The 21855-nt window shown below is 46.7% G+C and overlaps 1 protein-coding gene across 3 annotated transcripts in view; it reads right to left on the reverse strand.

The window, feature by feature from the left end:
• Positions 1-1717: 1717 nt before the first annotated feature.
• LOC100557058 (testis-specific serine/threonine-protein kinase 5) overlaps positions 1718-21855 on the reverse strand; it is a 37993-nt gene continuing 17855 nt past the window's right edge. For all 3 annotated transcript variants that reach the window (XM_062979842.1, XM_008122735.3, XM_016998243.2), the window contains 6 exons: positions 19496-19698; positions 15938-15993; positions 13997-14129; positions 12461-12576; positions 3582-3767; positions 1718-2605 (listed from right to left, as the gene is read on the reverse strand). In XM_062979842.1, the coding sequence (XP_062835912.1) occupies positions 2115-2605; positions 3582-3767; positions 12461-12576; positions 13997-14129; positions 15938-15993; positions 19496-19698 (1185 nt within the window). In that variant the 3' untranslated portion in view covers positions 1718-2114. The remainder of the gene's footprint in view (positions 2606-3581; positions 3768-12460; positions 12577-13996; positions 14130-15937; positions 15994-19495; positions 19699-21855) is intronic.

A 21855-nucleotide genomic window follows, 5' to 3' on the forward strand; every position in this document is an offset into this window, starting at 1 on the left:
CCATGTGTCTGGGACTTATTGCAAATGACTGCAACTGTATATAGTGATGTAAATAAAGATATAGTACCAGTTGGATTTCAACTGAACCTTCGACTGCTGGCGTTTTGTTGACCAGTGCTGATTCTCCGCATGAGAAAGCAGCCTGGAGAAGGAGGGATTGGTGAGACCAGGATGATGATTTTTGGAACCCACTCTGCATGGCAACCAGAGTCTCACCCCATCGTCCCCCTGACAGGAGAAGTGCCTGAGCCAGAACAAGGTCAGACTAATGAGCAGGAACTAACTCGCCTTTCCTGGCTTCAGCTAAGGTTGGATTCCATACATCTACGAAGGTCAAGTCGATTGGCACAGAGCTTACGGCAGCATAAATGACACATGCTGGCAGTTGCCTAATGCTGGCAGCAATCCTCGTTGTATGAAGAGCTTCAGACAAATCTTGGAAACTTTGTACCTTGAACGTTGGACTACGTGTGTTCAACTCCTGGTGAGCTTCATGCTAATTGACTTTTGATCCAGAACATTGTGAATATCCTTTTGCCTTGCCTTCTGAGTGGACTAAAATCCTGTTATGACTTGGACTAACTCTGGCTGTTGTTGAAAAAACAGCTGCCATATCCTGACACTCAACCTCATGCCCAGTCAAGGAGCAAGGCACATTCATCCTTGCGACTCTCCTTTTGCCTTGCCTTCTGAATGGACTAAAATCCTGTTATGACTTGGACTAACTGGCTATTTTTGAAAAAACAGCTGCCGTATCCTGACACTCAACCTCATGCCCAATCAAGGAGCAAGGCACATTCATCCTCCCTTTCCCACAGACTGCTTCCAAGCCAACTCTCCCCCATCTTATATCTCTGTATTTCATTTCTTTCTGACCAAGTGTTGGACTGTACATTTCTCTCTCCTGGGATTCATTGGGTTAGCCTTGACCCAGCTCTGATCCTGATCCTGATCCTGTCCTTTGTGGTATTAGCTCTTCCTCCCAATTTCATGCCCATTGTTCCATCATCCAGGTCATTGATGAGTCCCCTTTGGGGAGGTAAAGTGGGGTACAAATAAATATAACGGTAATAATAATGATCCTGAATAGCTCTGGACCTGGGACTGGAGCCCCTCTTTGACACCCAATCCGTCATCACTGATGAGTCCCTTTGGGGAGATAAAGCAGGGTATAAATGATTATAATTATAATAATTATAATAATGATCCTGAATAGCTCTGGACCTGGAACCAGAGCCCCTCTTTGACACCCAATCCTTCATCACTGATGAGTCCCTTTGGTGAGATAAAGCAGGGTATAAATGATTATAATAATTATAATAATGATCCTGAATAGCTCTGGACCTGGAACCAGAGCCCCTCTTTGACACCCAATCCTTCATCACTGATGAGTCCCTTTGGGGAGATAAAGCGGGGTATAAATAAATATAATAATAATAATCCTGAATAACTCTGGACCTGGGAGTGGAGCTCCTCTTCCAGGAGGAAGAAGAGGAGCCATTGGACAGAAGCGCCCTTTGGGTTCGGTCCGTCAACCCGTTCCCAACCCACCTCACAGGAGCATGAATGAGATCGAGAAATGCTACTACATCCACAGCATTCCCTTCATCTTAACAAGCCTGTAGCTCTTAATTGGAAAAAGAAAAAGAAATGTGGTTAGTCCGTCATGACCTGTTTTGGAGGGACCCGTGTTGACTCTTTGTGAGGATGACATTCCTTTCTAAGTGATTACAGTTTCTTTAATGATTTGCTTTCAGAATCTTTCCTAGTATTGGCTTTTCTTTCCCCCTGCTCTTTTTCAAAATATGGGGACAATATGTTTGGCTAAGTGGCAGAGATGGCAAGAACAGGAGGGCGAGAGGCCGCCACGCAGAGCAAGGATATATGGATGTATATAGAGAAACGTAAGAGCGAGGCTGGCGAACGGCAACACCTGAGTCGTCCCTCGTCTGCAGCAGGTGCCTTAGAGAAAGCCGCCCCCATTCAGCAGGCAGCCCGGGTGGGACTCTGAATAATATTTAATATTGCTCGCTGCCTCTTGTCCTTTGGCTCCGTCTCAGCCCCACCTCCGGAGCCCCGCGTGAGTCCGTGCCGGCGTGGGGCCAGTCCGTGGGTCACGGGCACGGCGTCATGGTGTACAGGGAATGCACCTGCTTGGAGAGGCTGGCCGACCCACTCCCGCCTCCGCCGCCCAGCACCGCCGCCGCCGACCGCACCGGCCCCTTCTCCCCGGCCACCATGCGCTTGCTGGCCACGTAGGCACTGGTGGAGAAGGCCGAGCCGGGTTTGCGGAAGTGGGGTAGGTGGTGGAAGGGCTGCAGGGTGGTCAGCAGGCTGGGCCGGTACAGGGACAGCCGCGGCGGGCGCTCCGTCTTGCGTGGGGTGGGCAGCTGCAGCAGGCCGTGGGCCGTCAGCGACACTGCCGGCACCGCCGGTGACTCGGGACTCTTCTTCTCCGTTTTGGGACGGGCCGGAAAGGCGCCGGAGGCCGAGGCAGCACGGGGGGCTGGTGCCGACAGAGGCTTGGGATCCTTGGACAGACCCTCCGTGGTCTTAGCCGGGCCTTCCAAACCGGGGAGCTGCGAGATAGACCCACCTGTCTCACCTGCAAAGGGACAGACGGCATACAGTGAAGAGACTAGAATAGGCATGCGTGTTGCACCCTAGCTGTGAAACACCTTTTCACCCAGAGTCCAGTATTCTATCCACAGCAGTTTATTAGGAAAGGCATGTACAAAAAGCGATAGGGACATTTCCCAAAAAGCAGTAGAAAAGGAACTGTAAGAGTAGTCCATATACAAAAGATCAGTAGTCCAGAATAGCAAGATACATGAAATCAAGGAAGTCAAGAACATAGGCATAAATCCATGAGCATGAAAGCAGCAATTTTCCCAAGGCAAAAACCCTTTCAGGAACATTAGGCAAACACAGGATACTTGAATCATGAGCTGAAGAGCTGTAACAACAACTTGAATCTATGGCAATGTTGTCTGCTCCGAAGACATCAAGTAAACATCACTTAATTTAATCCCAGGCCCGACCAAGAAGCCATGAGATCATGCCTTTGACACCTGGGTCTCAAGGACTTCTCATGGAGCTTTCTAATTTAGCCTTCACTCCCTCCGTGCGGAGGCCTAATCTGATATAGTGGGAAAACTCCTTATTTGCTGAAGGCCGATTCCCAAGAGAAACAGACTTTTCCCCTGTTGCTAAGGAACAACCATTGGAATCCAAAACATCTTATGTCTCACTCTGATCTGAGGCCTGCAATTCACCCTGATCACACACAGACTCCTCAGCCGAGAACCCATCATTCCCCGCATTCTCTGAGAAAACCACAGCATTTTGCTGCTGAACCCCAACAATGGGCCAACATTGGCTCTCCCTCCAGGTGTTTTGGACTTCAACTCCCACAGTTCCTAACAGCCCACCAGTTGTTAGGAATTGTGGGAGCTGAAGTTTAAAGCACCTGGAGGGAGGGCTGAAGTTGGCTCATGCCACCCGCCTCCTTCCTCCCAACAAGCCTGATCAAGTTAACGGAGAGGGATGGTGAATATGAATGTTGACCATGTGCTCCGTACCTGGGCTCAGCTGTGACTTCTCCTGACCCATCTTGCACTCTGAGGGATGGACCCCCATGGAGTTCATCACCCGGTGGAAGATGGCCGACGTGGCTGGCAGCATCCAGCGGTGCGTGGCCACCTGCTGCAGCCCCAGGCGGGCCGCCGGCTTCAGCTGGAGCAAGCCCTCAATGAGGTTCTGGCATTCTGGAGCAGAGGGGAGAAGAACAGCGGGTGAGGACGCTCTCGTGCAGATCCAGGGAATCAATCAGCAGGGGAGTCCTTGACCAGGGAAGGGAGGTCCCAAATTGCTGGTGCACAGACACGGGCAAACTTGGGCCTTCCAAGTGCTTTGGACTTCAACTCCCACAATTCCTAACAGCCAAGTTTGCCCCTCCCTTCACTGGGCAAGTACAATGTGGAACAGGCTCTTCCGTGGATTGGGAATCGGTTGATCAGCGAAACCCAAAGGCTGTAATGAGTGGATTGGATGAAATTGTATGATTGGGGTCCGGCTACGGGCCTATTAAGGTCTGGTAAGGCTGAAGACACCATCCTAAGAATTTTGAAACCTGGGAAAATGGCATTATGGAGGTGGTGAAGATTGGATTAATTTTGGTATGAAAAATGCAAATGAAAAGTCTCTGAACTGACTTAACTGACTTGGGAACTTTTGGTGTAAACAACACGTGTTTACATGTGAAGGACAATATGATTCTTGAGGAAGGAAAACAGCATCTGTTCTGGAATTGATGGAACTACAGTTCTAGAAGTCTGAGCTGAATAATACGTCAAAACAAATGAGAACAACAGCAGCAAAAAGATTGTATATCAGGAGACCCTTTTCTCTTTGAAAAGTGTGTCAGATCTGCGAAGAATGCAGAGTCTGAACATTTGCCTCCTCCCACGAAACCTGGTGAACTGAATGAAGAAGGATGGTGAATATGGATGTTTTCCCTTGTATACATATAAACTTTATTTGTATCCCACCACCATCTCCCCGAAGAGACTCGGAACAGTTCACAAAAAGCACACAATAGTGCAGAACACATAAAAATAACCAATATAGCTATTAAAAACCCAGTACTGGAGTCTGAGTGCCTACTTCTTTCTCTTAAAGTGCCTAATGCAAGCTGTCCCACTGAAAATGGACTTTTTAAGGTTCAAAAAGGGCTGCAAAGGACCTTTACAGATATGACAGCTGATTGGCCAAGTCTAACAAAATGAACCTCAACAGGGAGAAATGTATGGCAATACAAATCAAATGCACAGATACAGGATGGGAGGGTGCACCTGGCCTGAAAACAGTCGATTAAAAAGGGATCGAGGACTCTTGGAAGACTGCAAGCTACTAAGAGATTGCGTCTGGATGTTAGGAAAACTTTCCTGATGGTAAGATGTATGGCATGGAATCCACTGCTGCTTGGGAGTCATGTTTTCTGGCGGTTTCAGGCAGAGGCTGGATGGCCATCTAGTGGGAGGGTTTGAATTGTGTCTTCCTGTACAGAAGGGCTGTTCCAGCTCTGTGATGCTATGAGTCTGTGGGTGGCCAGTTTGGAGGTGAAATGAAAGCCACTCTGAATGGAGACACTGGGCTGCCCTTTCACCTCTTTGTGGGTGTTGTTGTCTGGCAAGAGCCAGCGGATTCTGAGGACGAGGGGTTTCAAAATGAAGTGCCTGAATGTGTTCGGAGAGAATCTGAGAGCCTTCAGGGAGAATTGCAGAAAGGTCAGCCTGACCCAGCCGATGCTGTGCATACTGTAGCACCTCCACGATTAGGCCTTGAAATCCAGGTGCCTTCAACATGATATCACAGGAACCTAGACAGGCTTAAATTAGGTGTTTTGGTTCCAGGTATTTCAGAGAAGATAACATTGCTAAAGGGGAAACAGTCTCCATGCTACCAAGTTTCCAAGTCTCGGGTTCGTGCCTTTGCCTATGTACCTTTGAAGAGTTTTACCTGGAAGAGTTTCCTGTGTTCATGTTCATGGAATTACTTTGGATTTTCTGTGTTTTTGGGTTTCTAGCTTATGAGATGTTTCCTTGGCATTTTTGAATGACTTTTATTGAACTCTGAATTATTTTGAACACTGCAAGTTATAATCTATCTGTGTGATGACTCATGGGCCTTGTAGTCCTGCTCATGACATTGTAATGCCTGATGAAGAAGAAAACTTGGGTTTTTTACCTTCCCAGTCAGAACTGGAATCTTCTCAGCCAGATCTTTCCCAGGCAGATCTGGGAACCTTGCACCTGCAAGAAAGTTGTGCCCCAGAAGTATGTCAAACAAACCCTGAGCCTACATCTCCCGTGTTCTCTCGCCATGAGTTTTGTAAACAACAGAGGGGTTTGGAAGCAGCTTCGCGCAGGAGTGCTAGAATAGCAGCTAAGAATGTAGCCAATTAAGCCTGCTTTTCGTGAGAATCTTTAAGGAGTCAAACATCTGGTCTCAGAGTTTAGCTTTCGTTTCTGGTTCCCAGAGAACTGCTTCGGCGGGAAAGTTAGACTCTATATAGGTGTTTTACCCGCGAAGTAACTTCGCGGAGTCAATTCGTCAGCCTCCGGAGCGAGTTGTGTCTGGACAGCGCGCTCCGTTTCAAGCCTCGTTCCTGCTCAAGCCTTGTCCTTGTTTCCAGCCTTCGCTCCTGTTTCCCAGCCTTTGTTTACCTACGGACCTTGCCTTGTTTCCCAGGACTAAACCTTGCCTTGTTTCACGGATTTTACCAAGTTATTCCACGGACCTTGTTCTTGTTCCTCGTTACCTTGTTCCACGATTCAAGCCTTGTTTCAAGTATCAAGTTATTTCCTAGCCTTGCTCAAGTTCATGGACTAAAGGACCTTGTCATCTCCCCTCACTTTGCCTGGCAAAGTGAGTGTTTCGGTTATTGGATTACAACTTTGGACCTTAATATTTCATATTGGACATTGCTTTTTTGGACTAATTTTGACCTTTCCTGAAAGGTCTGCTTCTGGACTAACTTTTACATCTGCTTTTATTAACTTTATATATTTCCTTAATAAAGATATTAGATAGAATCTGGCCTCTGCGTATGGTTATTGGTGCTCTGTTGCCTGGGTCGTGACAGTTTGACTCCGCCACCCATAAGCACCAATTAACCAAGGCCAGAATGTCTACCGGAACCGTGCCGGGTGGGCAGCCGCTTACCTACACCATCGACAAGGATGAGGTGGACCGAATCCGTGATAAGCTCAATGCACAGGATGGGGAAATAAAGGGTTTGAAGGAACGCGGAATCCGTCTTCCGGCCATGGCGTTGCCAACCAAGTTTACTGGAGAAGCTTCTAAGGTTCATGTTTTCCGTCGCCAATGCCAAGCTTATCTAGAGGCCCGTGCTGCCGAGTTTCCCCAAGAAGACATCAAGGTGGCGTGGGTTTACAGTCTCCTAGACGGGCCAGCGGCCAACTGGGCGACGGCACTGTTCGACCAAGCCTCTCCACACCTAAGATCAGCGCAACGCTTCTTGGACCACCTTAAGGAGACTTGGGGAATCGAGGACAATTTGGAGGCAGCCGGTCACAAACTCCGCCGCCTCTTCCAAGGAGACAGACCCATGTCTCAGTACATAGCCGAGTTCCGAGTGCTGGCCCACAACACCGGCTGGAACGATGTTGCCCTCAGAGGACAATTTCGGGAGGGTCTCAACATTGAAATGCTGGAGGAAATCTCCAAGGTGGATCCTCCCCAAACGCTTGAGGCACTCATCGATCAATGTTTACGGGCTGAAGTCATGATTGCCAACAGGAAACAGTGGGTACGAGGCCAGAGCGGTAGAGCTGGGGCAAAACCCCCCGCTCCCGCCAGCGTTCAGCCGCGCCCAGTGTGGAGACCCCCACCACCATCCCCATACCCCAGAGGGGGCGAGGAGGTGCCGATGCAGTTGGGCAATGTGCGTCCCAGATTAGATGCCGCCGAGAAGGCCCGCCGCCAACGCCTAAATCTCTGTTGGTATTGCGGAAATGGGGGCCACTTCGCCAGAGAGTGCCCAGCCAAAGGGAAGCCCGCCGCCCGTCTTGCGGCGGCGTCCTCCACGGAGACGAAGGTGTCTGAGGCGGCTGGCACACAGCCGGCGGGGGAAGCCAACGACCGGGCGTAGAGAGGCTCGCCAACCCGGTCAAGAAACCCATTCAAGAGCCGCCAACCGGGGTCCTGTTCCTTCTAGTGGTCACCTTATGGTCAGTAAAAAGGGGACCCGTCATGATCCACGCCATGATAGACTCAGGAGCTACCAACAATTTCATTGATAGAGAGTATGCCGACTCTCTGGGATTACAATATCATGACTTCAAGAATGCCCGTGTGGTGCAAGCCATCGATGGCCGCCCTCTCAAGACGGGCCCCGTAAGCCAGTGGTCGGAACCCACCAGGATGTGGATAAGGGAACATATGGAAGAAATTTCCTTCTTTGTTACCGAGGTTCCCCATTTCCCTGTGATTTTGGGGATTCCATGGCTGACACTTCACGACCCAAGCATCTCCTGGACCAACAGAGAACTGCAGTTTGCTTCAAAGTACTGCCAAAACCATTGCCTCGTAGCCAAGGTCTGCCATGCCACAGACACCGAGCCCATTATCACCTTGCCAAAGAAGTACTCCGAGTATTGGGATGTATTCAATGAAAAAGAAGCCGAAAAATTACCCCCACATAGACCTTATGACTGTGCCATCGACCTGGTGGAGGGGGCCCCAATCCCGCGAGGGCATCTATACTCCCTGACTGAATCAGAGCAAGAAGCTCTCAGGGAATTCATAGAGTCAAACCTTCGTAAGGGATTCATTAGACCCTCTCAATCCCCAGCCGCCTCCCCAGTGATGTTTGTGAAGAAGAAGTCAGGGGAACTACGCTTGGTGGTGGACTATAGAGCATTGAATAATATCACCAAGCGGAACAGCTATCCCCTGCCCTTAATCTCGGATCTACTAGACCGACTTCGAGGAGCCAAGGTCTACACCAAGCTGGACCTACGGGGGGCTTATAATCTAGTTCGCATCAGAGAAGGGGACGAGTGGAAGACCGACTTCCAGACTAAATTCGGATTATTCGAGTCCAGAGTTATGAATTATGGATTATGCGGAGCTCCCGCAACGTTCCAGCATTTTGTCAATGACATTTTTCAGGACTATCTAGATCGGTTCTTGATCATCTACCTGGACGATTTTTTGGTGTTTTCTAGATCACAATCAGAACATGAGAACCACGTCAAAATGGTGTTACAACGATTGCGGGATCATGGACTTTATGCCAAGCTAGAAAAATGCGCTTTTGATCTACAAGAGGTAGATTTCCTGGGGTACCGCATCTCGCCTCTAGGGCTCTCCATGGACCCGGCAAAAGTTTCAGCAGTATTGGAATGGCGGGCGCCAACCAACAAGAAAGAGGTGCAGCGATTCTTGGGGTTCGCGAACTATTACCGCAAGTTCATTCCAGATTTTGCCCGCTGGTCTGACCCAATCACCAGCTGCATCCGTGGGAAACAGCCCTTCCGCTGGACTGATCAAGCAGAGAAAGGGTTCCAGCAACTAAAGAAATTATTCACATCCCAGCCAATCCTTCAGCATCCAGATCCTGAAACCCTTTTTGTGGTGCAAGCGGACGCCTCTGATGTGGCAATTGGGGCTGTGCTCCTACAACCGGTGGGAGATCACCTTCATCCTTGTGCCTATTATTCTCGTCAACTTACCGCACCAGAGAGGAACTATACCATTTGGGAAAAAGAACTATTAGCCATAAAGGCAGCTTTTGAAACTTGGAGACATTGGCTAGAAGGGGCCAAATTTCCCATTGAAGTCCACACTGATCATCGGAATCTAGAACATCTAAGAACTGCCCGCAAGCTAAATCAGAGGCAGCAACGTTGGGCTTTATTCTTTGAACGTTTCAACTTCCAGATTCATTATGTGACCCCAGCCCAAACCAAGCAAGCAGACGCCCTGTCACGTAAACCGGAATACGCTGCAGGGCGCAAGGAGACCTTTGAATCCCAACTACTACAACCCGAGAACTTTGCCACGCTCACAGTGGGGAACACCAAATCCACTCCCATTGATTCAACTCCTTCTACTCCAGGACCCATCTGTGCTCAAGAAATCAGGGCTAGTCAGCAAGCAGATGCCTGGGCGCAGGACCAACTTCGTCAAGGTCTGCATTTTCCCTTTTCGCTTAAAGATGGACTGCTTTGCTATAGAAATCATGTTTATATCCCACCCGGACCGGGCAGGGAAAAAGCACTTCGTCTGTGTCATGACTGCAAACCAGCAGGGCATTTCGGACTATTTAAAACCATGCATTTGATCCTAAGAGATTTCTGGTGGCCCAAGATCCGCAAAGATGTGGAAAAATATGTCAACACCTGCCCAGTATGCCAGCGCTCCAAGATAAGAAGGGAGAAGCCCTCAGGGCTTCTACACCCCCTTCCTACCCCATCTCGCCCATGGGAAATAATTTCTGCGGATTTTATCACTGACTTACCACCTTCCTGTGGATTCACCACGATCCTAGTGGTGGTGGACCTTTTCACCAAGTTAGCCCATTTCATTCCCTGTGAAGGCCTTCCCACGGCCCAAGAGACTGCAGATTTATTCCTCCAACATGTTTTCAGACTACATGGATTGCCCAAGAGTCTGGTCACAGACCGTGGATCCCAATTCACCTCTCGTTTCTGGAAGGCACTACAAAAACTATTGGGCATAGACTCTCGTTTATCTTCAGCTCATCATCCCCAAACGGATGGGCAAACGGAGCGCACCAATGCCACTTTGGAACAGTACCTTCGCTGTTATGTAAACTACCAACAGGACAATTGGGCTTCTCTGTTACCACTGTCGGAGTTTGCCTACAACAATGGAGTCCAGGCTTCTACAAAAGAAACGCCGTTCTTTGCAAACTACGGCTTCCATCCACGTTTCTTTCCCCCTGTCATTGAAACTTCAGAAGTTCCCGCAGCAGAAGATTGGCTGCAGGAACTCACAGCGGTGCAACAACTTTTGCTCCAGCAACTGGAACAAGCCAAGGAGGACTATAAACGTCACGCGGACAAACATCGCCAGCCGGGCCCCGAAATCAAGGTAGGAGATCGGGTTTTTCTGTCCACTCGCTTTTTGCCCTCCCATCGCCCTTGCCGGAAGTTAGATGCCCGTTTCATTGGTCCCTATCCAGTGGTGGCGCAATTAAACCCCGTGACTTTCAAACTCCAACTTCCGCGTTCAATGCGCATTCACCCAGTGTTTCACCGCTCCCTGCTCCTTCCGGCGGATGGTGTGCGGTCAGATGTAGACCGGCCGGCCCCCGTCCCTATTTTGGTGGATGGGGAGGACGAGTTCGAGGTTCAGGACATTTTGGATTCTCGCTTTCACCGCCGCCGCCTGCAATATCTCATTGACTGGGTGGGTTTTGGCCCTGAGGAACGCTCTTGGGAAGACGCCTCCACAGTCCATGCTCCTGATCTAACCCGTCGCTTTCATCGAACCTATCCCGCCAAGCCGCGACCTCGCGCCTCGGGGAGAGAGTCCCAGTTTGGGAGGGGCCTTGAGGAGGGGGATAGTGTGATGACTCATGGGCCTTGTAGTCCTGCTCATGACATTGTAATGCCTGATGAAGAAGAAAACTTGGGTTTTTTACCTTCCCAGTCAGAACTGGAATCTTCTCAGCCAGATCTTTCCCAGGCAGATCTGGGAACCTTGCACCTGCAAGAAAGTTGTGCCCCAGAAGTATGTCAAACAAACCCTGAGCCTACATCTCCCGTGTTCTCTCGCCATGAGTTTTGTAAACAACAGAGGGGTTTGGAAGCAGCTTCGCGCAGGAGTGCTAGAATAGCAGCTAAGAATGTAGCCAATTAAGCCTGCTTTTCGTGAGAATCTTTAAGGAGTCAAACATCTGGTCTCAGAGTTTAGCTTTCGTTTCTGGTTCCCAGAGAACTGCTTCGGCGGGAAAGTTAGACTCTATATAGGTGTTTTACCCGCGAAGTAACTTCGCGGAGTCAATTCGTCAGCCTCCGGAGCGAGTTGTGTCTGGACAGCGCGCTCCGTTTCAAGCCTCGTTCCTGCTCAAGCCTTGTCCTTGTTTCCAGCCTTCGCTCCTGTTTCCCAGCCTTTGTTTACCTACGGACCTTGCCTTGTTTCCCAGGACTAAACCTTGCCTTGTTTCACGGATTTTACCAAGTTATTCCACGGACCTTGTTCTTGTTCCTCGTTACCTTGTTCCACGATTCAAGCCTTGTTTCAAGTATCAAGTTATTTCCTAGCCTTGCTCAAGTTCATGGACTAAAGGACCTTGTCATCTCCCCTCACTTTGCCTGGCAAAGTGAGTGTTTCGGTTATTGGATTACAACTTTGGACCTTAATATTTCATATTGGACATTGCTTTTTTGGACTAATTTTGACCTTTCCTGAAAGGTCTGCTTCTGGACTAACTTTTACATCTGCTTTTATTAACTTTATATATTTCCTTAATAAAGATATTAGATAGAATCTGGCCTCTGCGTATGGTTATTGGTGCTCTGTTGCCTGGGTCGTGACAATCTGCCACTTTTGGATATAACCCCCTTTTCCCCTTTGTATATTATTTATTCAATAAACACCTCATTATTAGACGATTGGCCTCTGGTGTGGGGCTGGGTGAACAGGTGCCTCAGAGCTAGGGTGCAACAGTGGGGTTGTTGGATTGGAGAGAAGGTTTCCTTCACAGGTAGAGAGGAATGTCCTTGCAATGTCCTACCACCCACCCACCCACCCATGTAGGCGTCCATTTCTGTGGCTCTAGAACAAGCATGGGCCAACCTGGGCCCTCCAGGTGTTTTGGACTTCAACAATTCCTAACAGCCTACCAATTCCAAAACACCTGGAAGGCCCAAGTTGGCCCATGCCTGCTCTATAAGGCCCGTACCTGGAGAGATGGGCTGCCGGAAGGCGAGTCCCTGCCGGATGACGTGGATCATCTTGTGCGGCTGGCGCTCCTTGAAGGGGAGTTTCCCTGTCACCATGGCGTAGAGGATCACCCCACTACGCAGAGGAAGGGAAGAGGGTTCCGGGTCAATACATCCCAATATTACATCCCAACAGTATATCCCGACTGTTGGGATTCATCCTGGACTACTCAAGTCTAAATGTAGTCAGATAGATGACAGAGTTACATTGAGGGAATCCTTTCCCCGTTTCCAAAGCATGCCTAGATAGGATTCACCACTGTTTCCTGCTTCCCATCCTATTTAGGTCAGCCCACCCTTTGATGTTCCTAGAAATGTAATCTCTCCTAGGGTTCTGATGTAACTTCCCCAATTTGGTCCTTTGGAATGTTCATGACCCTAGAGAAGAAGCAACCCACGAGGCTTGGTCGCCATTCCAGCTTCTTGCTTTGTTCCAGACAGGACGCACCTCTGTCCTCTATTAGTCAAGATGTAGTGATCTATAGAGCTTTGTTATTTTAATCCGTCTATGTGTATTAGAACAGGATAAATTAGACAGTTAGTTCCAAACCTTTTCTATCCATCAATGGATTTCTTTTTACCTCAATAAATGCTTTTAATCTTTAAAGCTAACTTTGCATCCCTTTTGCCTTCCTGATGACACAGAGGCCTTCCACTCACATTGCGTAAGTCTCACGCTGTTGCAATTCTTTACTCTGCTATTTTAATGGGAATTTGCCTCATAAAAGAGGGTGATTAGAGCTTAACGGCTCTTCCATTCCCAACATCGACATTGGGAAGAACTTCCTGAAAGGAATCTGATAGACTCCCTTTCTCTGGAGGCTTTTAAGCAGAGGCTGGAGGGCTTGAATTGTGTCTTCCTGCCTGGCGGAAGGGGGTTGGACTGGGTGGCCCTTTGGAGGACCCTTCTAGCTCTAGGATTCTAGGATTGATATTAGGCCCATGACTCCTTTTTTGCATTCTAATTTAAGCACATTAATTGCTGCATCTCTTAATCCCATTCAGTTTCCACTTCTGCAAAGCGGGGACATGGCGAAACTAATCCTGTAAGTACCTGAAACTGATCTGCACAGGTGTGGCCCCTGTTCTGTCCTCATAGGTAGTTGCTAAAAGACAGGCTTGACCCTTTGGTCAGAATCCAAACTGACCTTCACAGATGAGAGAGCTGATTGGCCAAAATGAATTTCAACAGGGAGAAATGTGTGGCACTTTGTTTAGATAATGAAAAGGAAATGCATAGATGGAGGATGGGTGACGCTTGGCTCAACAACAGTCCCATGGGAAAGGGTTCTAGGAGTCTTCGGAGACCACAAGCTGAACATGAGAATGGAGTGTCATGCGGCATCTAGAAACTTCAATGCGATTCTAGGCTGCATAAATGGGACCATAGTCTCCAGATCGAGGTGAGCCTTACTCCCAGTGAAGGTGGGTCATCCCATGCTGGTGCATTATTATTTGGATTGCCCGGTACTGGAAAACGCTGCTCTTTGACTCACAGGCTCCATAGGTCAGCCAGCTCCCCGTTGTACTTCTTGCTCATGAGGATCTCTGGGGCGGTGTAGGCCACGGAGCCACAGAACGTGCTCATCAGGGAGTTCTTCAGGGAATAGCGGTTGGCAAACCCAAAATCTGCAATAATGATTTGGCCAGTTAGTGATTCATTTGAGGATGCAGACTGCAATGAGGAGTGGTGCATTGGCCAGTTAGCTACTGATCTAAAGGCAGAGATCTGGAACTTTAGCCTTCTCTTCAGGTCATTATGGTTGTTTTTGTATTTTGTGTTTTTAGTTTATAAAATCTGAATATTATGTTGATATTGTTTACTTACTTATATTGCTTTTAACTGTTATATTTGTTTTTGTTTTGGGCTTGGCTCCATGTTAGCCGCCCCGAGTCCCTTCAGGGAGATGGTGGCAGGATAGAAAAATAAATTGTTGTTGTTGTTGTTGCTGTTGTTGTTATAGATATTGTTTATTGGAGAACACCCATCACTTCTAGAATGATTAATCCTCAACTTCTCTTTATCACAGATTCCACCTAGTATCTTCAAGAGTCTCCTAAGTCCTATTTGTGTGGTTGACAGGAAGATCATATCATCAGCATATAATAAAATTTGAATAAAATTTTTGCCTTCTCTGGCAAAGAGGGCTGGCACTTTGCTGAACCACAACTCCCAGGATCCCAGAGCACTGAGTGGTGTCCAATCTGACACTGTAGATGAGGCATGGGCAAACTTTGTCCCTCCAGGTGTTTTGGACTTCAACTCCCACAATTCCTAACAACCTACCGGCTGTTAGGAATTGTGGGAGTTGAAGTCCAAAACACCTGGAGAGAGGGCTGAAGTTGGCCCATGCCTATTTTAGCAGCTTCCTATCTATGTATACCCCATGATGGACTCCGGCTGCATTTACACTGTGGAATTAATGCGGTTTGCTACTGCTTTAACTGCTATGGCTCAATGTTATGGAATCATGGGATGTGTCGTTTGGTGGAGCCTTAGCAGTCTTTGGCAGAGAAGGCTAAACACCTTGCAAAACCACAAGTCCCAAGACTGTGTAGTATTAAGCCAAGGTGGTTAAAGTGGTGCCAAACTGCATTAATTCTATATTGTAGATGCACGTTTGGAGGTCTCTCCAGGGATTGCAGTAGGTTGGATTGATGGTAAAAGACAACCATTGCAAAACATGCTCTTGTCATAATTTGATGGTGAGTAACGTTAAAACTATTTCTCATGTGAGTTTCAATAAGGATAGCTTGCAGCTTGGATTGGAAGCCTGAGCTCAGCAGATGCAAAGAAATGATGGAGAATAATAATAATAATAATGCAGAAATTTGTTTGGACATGAGTGAAGGAAGCAGATGGAAAGCAGAATCTGATTTCAAGATAGTTTCCTATTGACCAAGGGAAGGTGACAGTCCATCTGTACAGGAGAAGAAACTGCCACACCACTTACTGGGATGCAATTTCAGTAATAGCATTTTACAAGCATGCGCAGAAGGCTAATTAACAATGGGATTTTACTAAATACAATTGCCCTCAGCTTATATTAATCATTACTTATTAATCAGGTGAACGTATCATGTCAGCAGTTGCCTTTCCAACTTATAAAAATCATTAATTATTACATCAAGTAAACACTTCACGTCATATTATCTATTAAGACAAATATCATAACTGTTTACATTAGCTGTCTCAGTTATTTACACAGCCTAGCCTTGCAAGTTTGTTCTAGTCAGTTATTAAGCCACATGTAAAACAATTCATGCTGTCAACAGTGTCGGGGGGGGGGGGGCATTTTAGGGTAATAATTCTGATGCGTAATTCTGAGTAAGGGAATCAAAAAATGTTTCCTACAAAAACAGCTCTCACATTAATAACAATTGCCCATTTTTATCTCTTGATTGGGATGCAGAGCATCTCTGGGACAGGGACTTACCAGTCAGCTTAATGAAGCCACGTTCATCCAGCAAAATGTTCTCACATTTCAAATCCCTGGGAGAAAGAAAAACACCATCAATTGGAAAATGATGAATATTGTGGCCAAATTTGGTGTGATTTGGCCCAGTGGTTTTGTTGTTAACTCAGTCCTAATTATGCACATTACATTTTTTATATATAGATTTGCTAATTATTTCCATAGTTCAAAATACCCATATTGACTTGAGCCTCGTGTGCCATCGAATCTAATGCACAAAAAACTGAAACCAAAAGAAGGTATTTGCTGCTGAATGTAATGTGCAAAAAGTGCAGTCTTTGTAATTTAGCAAAAAAAGGTGCTCATTACAGTAGCTGCCTGCTCAGAATTCCTTCTTTAAAGACAAAGATGTCAGGGGATGATGGGAGGCGGAGTGGATTCCAAAATTCATCATCCTGGTCTTACCTCTTTCTCCAGACTGTATTCCCATGCTGAGAAACAGCACTGGTCAAACAAACACTCCAGCAGACAAAGTCCAACTGTTGATTAACTTTATTTACATAATCTATTTACAGTTGCATTTCTCGGCTTCAGAGTATAGCATTCATAGTCCATCTTCAGCGAAAACTCAAGCCGAACACCACAGATAAGATAAGAACACATTCCTCTGTCCGGAGGATGTTCCAACCCTCAAAGGCAGGAAATCAAGCCTGATAGGTCATAGCAATCACAACAGGCTGTCAGTCAAAACTAGCCTGCTGTTAACTATTTCATTACTGAAAATACCCACTCTAGCTCATCAGCAGTAAACACTTGATTTACATTTCATACAAATACAACCATACTCCAACAAAAGAAGCATCAAAGCTTCCAGTAACTGAAAGGAAAACCTTGGAGTGCATCTAAACTGTAAAATGAATCCACTTCATTGTCTTGGTTCTATGCTATGGAGTCATGGGGATGTAGTTTGACAAGGACTTGAGCTTCCTCTGCCAAAGAAAGCTGGTGCCTTACCAAACTAAAGATCCCAGGATCACATAGCATTGAGCCATGGACATTTAGAGATAACTCCCCTCAAAGAGGAGTTCTGGAAGCTCCTGAAGCAGCTTCTCCTTTGGCTTTGGCTATATTACGTAAATTACTACGTAATATATTACGTAAAATATATTACTATATTACGTAAATCTAATTAATTTGGTTTTACCAGAGGCTCACACATTTTGGGCCCTGTCTGGATGGGCCTCTAGAGTTGGAAGAGATCCCAAGGGCAATCCAGTCCAGCCCCCTTCTTTCTGCCAGTGGGAGAAGCACAATCCAAGCCCTCTCAACAGATGCCCATCCAGTCTCTGCTTAAAAACCTCCAGAGAAGGAGATTCCAATAGACTCACAGGCAGTCTGTGTGCCACTGAGGCCCCTTCCACACACCTATATAAAATCCACATTGATCTGGATGATATGGCAGTGTAAACTCAAATAATGCAGTTCAAAGCAGATATTGTGGATTATCTGACTTGATATTCCTGGTTATTTGGCTGTGTAGAAGGGCCCTCAAAAGGGGCACCCAAAGGCTATCTTGCCAACCCTTTTGTAGAGGGCTGAGATTTGAAAAGTTTACAAGAAGAAGTTTAAGAATGGGTTAAGGAAAGGAGAGGAGGGAGCGGGAAGTGACTCAACACCTAGGCAGCTGTGATGACCTTGATGTGTGGCTGGAACTGGGGAGTATCCAGACACAAGTGTGTGTGCATTACTGATTGCATCAGTTCCGTTCAGTTCTGTTCTGAGTTGAGCCGAGTTCTGTCTGCCTAGGTGTTGAGTCAAGTCCTGTGTTCATCTATTGTTTGCAAGTCTGTTTGTCTTGATTATTACAAGACAGTCAGTAAAACTTTGTATATAGTTTTACCAACGTCTCTGATGTCTCTTCATTCTGCATTCCACTGATTCCATCCAACTACTGCTGCGCTGCAAATTACTCTGATAGGAAGAGAGTGGAGAGTGAAGGAATTTGGGAGAGATAAGCAATGCCAAGCACCAGGAGAAGAAAATTTTGCACAAGATTGTGTTGTTGAAGGCTTTCATGGCCGGAATCACAGGGTTGTTGTGTGTTTTCCGGGCTGTATGACTATGTTCCAGACGTATTCTCTCCTAAGGATGCCTGTCATAGATGTGGGCAAAGCGTCAGGAGATAATACGTCTGGAACATGGCCATACAGCCCGGAAAACACACAACAACCCTGCGCAGAAGATTGTTTTGAAAAGGAAATGTTTTTCAAGACAGGATTGTTTAAGAACAAGAGAGACACAGAGACGTTGAATTGAACGATAGAGCTGAGAGGGAGAAGCAAAAGGAAGGGGGGAAAGGAGGTTTGATTGCATGTGTCAATTACTCTTGACGACTATAAAACCCATGATGCAGGACACTCAAGTGTGGTACTCCACTTTTCAGTTTGCCAACCATCCCATAGTATTGTCCCGTAGATTAAACTATCGTGTTTTCATCTCTTTGTTTCTAGTTCTGATTGGGAGTAGAGACTAGAAATATTTGGACGTTTTGCCTCAACTTGTTGTTGAAGGCTTTCCTGGCTGGAATCCCTGGGTTGCTGCAAGTTTTCCGGGCTGTATGGCCATGTTCCAGAAGCATTGACATGGTAGATGACAGAAGCATTGACATGGTAGGGGCCGGGCTGTGGCGCAGCTGGCTAGTAACCAACTGCTATAAATCACTACTGACCGAGAGGTCATGAGTTCGAAGCCCGGGTCGGGTTAAGCCCCCGACCATTAATAGCCCCGGCTTGCTGTTGACCTATGCAGCCCCGAAAGACAGTTGCACCTGTCAATTAGGGAAATTTAGGGACGCTTTATGCGGGAGGCTAATTTACAACACCATAAAACTGCCAGCAAAACATGAGGAAAGGAATGAGGAAGTACAGCCACTACTGGACGGGGAAGCAACAGCTCCCCCTGTGGCCGGAATCGTGAAGCTGGAAAAATGTTAAAAATGCCTCTGAGTCTGTCTAATGTATGTTGTTTGTCTGTTGGCATTGAATGTTTGCCATATATGTGTTCATTGTAATCCGCCCTGAGTCCCCTTCGGGGTGAGAAAGAAGGGCGGGATATAAATACTGTAAATAAAATAAATAAATAAATAAATAGGTTTTCCCTTGACGTTAAGTCCAGTCGTGACTGACTCTGGGGGTTGGTGGTCATCTCCATTTCTAAGCCGAAGAGCCGGCGTTGTCCGTAGACACCTTCAAGGTCATGTGGCCATTGGCATGACTGCATGGAGCGCCATTACCTTCCCGCCGGAGCGGTAACTATTGATGTACTCATATTGGCATCTTTTTGAACTGCTAGGTTGGCAGGAGCTGGGGCTAACAGCGGGCGCTCATTCTGCTCCCGGGATTTGAACCTGGCACCTTTTGGTCCACAAGTTCTGCAGCTCAGTGCTTTAACGCACTGTGCCACCAGGGGCACATACAGCCCCAAAAACTCACAGCAACCGTATACCTCAACACTTTCTGCCATGCAGGGACATGCAATCACTGGCCCTGCCTTTTGTGCCACCTTCACCCACTTCCGCACCTGTGGACGATGCCGACGTTGTGGCAGTGGGCCACGGCGCTGACAATCTGCCGGAAGAGCCTGCGGGCCTCCTCCTCCTCCAGCCCCGGGAGCTCCCTCCGGTCCGAAGTGGCGTTGATGTGCTCCAGGAGGTCCCCCCGGGAGGCCAGCTCCAGGACCAGGTAGGTGCGCTTGTTGTTCCGGTACATCTCATACAGCTGGATCTGGGAGAACGGAGGGGAGAATCACAGAATGAGAACAGAGGGGACCCCAAAGGCCATCCCGTCCAACCTGGAAGACACCATCCAAGCCCCCTTGACCTATGGCCACCCAGCTTCTGCTTAGAAGCCTCCAGAAAAGGAAGGCGACTCCGCCAGACTCTAAGGCAGCCTTTGTTGTGACTCAGCTGGAACCTCAGAGTAACTCTGATGGGGATTATGGGATTCAGGTTCAAGATGACTCTCATGGGAATTATGGGATTCAGGTTCAGGGTGCTCCTGCTTTGGAAGATGAGGAACAGGGAGGCTTTCCCACAGCAGGGAATGGGGTTGATGATGTCAGAGTAATTTGCAGCGCAGCAGCAGTTGGATGGAATCAGTGGAACGCAGAACGAAGAGACATCAGAGACGATGGTAAAACTATATACAAAGTTTTACTGAAAGCAGTAATAAAGACAAACAGACTTGCAGACAATGGACACAGCACTCAGCAGACAGCACTCGACTCAACTCAGAACAAAACTGAACTGATGCAATCAGCAATGCACACACTTGTGTCTGGACACTCCCCAGTTCCAGCCACACATCAAGGTCATCACAGCTTCTTAGTAATTAACTCTTTCCAGACTATAGTACACTCTGGATGATGCAATCAGTATGCAATACAGACAAGACACAAATTTCATTTAAACACTACCAATACACAAATCCCACATTAACAGATGATACTGAAGCTAGCCAGGTGCAAATTGACTCAGGAAGGGAGGACAGCTCCCAGCCTGATAGCATAGAAACAGACGCTAACGCTAACGAGCTGTCTGGCCTTGACGAAACGGAATCTTTAGATCAAGCTGGTTGTTTGGCATTCAGGGTTCGCAGAAGTGTCAGAATAGCAAATAAGAGGGAGGTCAGAGGCCAAAGAAATGCTTTCATGCTATGCAAGGGGTATTAAAAGAGTGTGCTGAGAGAGAAACCTTTGTCAAAGCAACTTCTTGTTCGAATAAAGAAGCAAGCTCTGCTTTCCCATATTATCTTGCAGCCTTGGTGTGTTCACGTTCACGGGACTTTGTCATGCATTAATGGAACCTTGTTTTATGCCTAATGTTTTCTTGGATTATTCTTTATAGCCTCGTTTTGCAACAATCTTTTGGAACTTTACTTTTGCTTTTTACTAACTATTTATTTCCTATTTCCTAATAAACTACAAAAGACTTCAACCTGTGTGCAGCCTGGTGTATTTAGCAAGGTGAAATTGCTAACCTGAGGTGCAACAGCCTTGAAGACACATGGGTTGGAATAATTGCAATCTGAGATATTTGCTTAACAATACTGTATTTGCTAATAATAACTTCTTGACCAGCATACTAACAATAACTACAAGAGAGTACTAACCACTGCTTTGATTTGCAACAACACTGTGTGTCTATTGATAACTGCCTAATAGCTTAATATGCTTAACAATATTTGCTAAAGATAACTTCTGTGATATTTGATAAAGATAACTGCTTAACAGGTGTACTTAACAATAATTGCAAATGTGTATCAATCCCTGCTTTGATTTGCAAACAACACTGTGTGTATAATGATACAGTAGAGTCTCACTTATCCAACATTCGCTTATCCAACGTTCTGGATTATCCAATGCAGTCTGCCTTTTAGTAGTCAATATTTTTGTAGTCAATGTTTTCAATACATTATGATGTTTTGGTGCTAAATTCATAAATACAGTAATTACTACATAGCGTTACCACGTATTGAACTGGTTTTTCTGTCAATTTTTTTGTAAAACACGATGTTTTGGTGCTTAATTTGTAAAATCATAATGTAATTTGATGTTTAATAGTCTTTGGGCATTGAATGTTTGCCCTATATGTACAGTAGAGTCTCGCTTATCCAACGTAAACGGGCCGGCAGAATGCTGGATAAGCGAATATGTTGGATAATAAGGAGGGATTAAGGAAAAGCCTATTAAACATCAAATTAGGTTATGATTTTACAAATGAAGCACCAAAACATCATGTTATACAACAAACTTTGACAGAAAAAGTAGTTCAATACGCAGTAATGTTATGTTGTAATTACTGTATTTACGAATTTAGCACCAAAATATCACGATGTATTGAAAACATTGACTACAAAATTCGTTGGATAATCCAGAACGTT

The sequence above is a fragment of the Anolis carolinensis genome, chromosome 4, assembly GCF_035594765.1.
Source record: "Anolis carolinensis isolate JA03-04 chromosome 4, rAnoCar3.1.pri, whole genome shotgun sequence".
In the NCBI taxonomy this organism is placed as follows: Eukaryota; Metazoa; Chordata; class Lepidosauria; order Squamata; family Dactyloidae; genus Anolis; species Anolis carolinensis.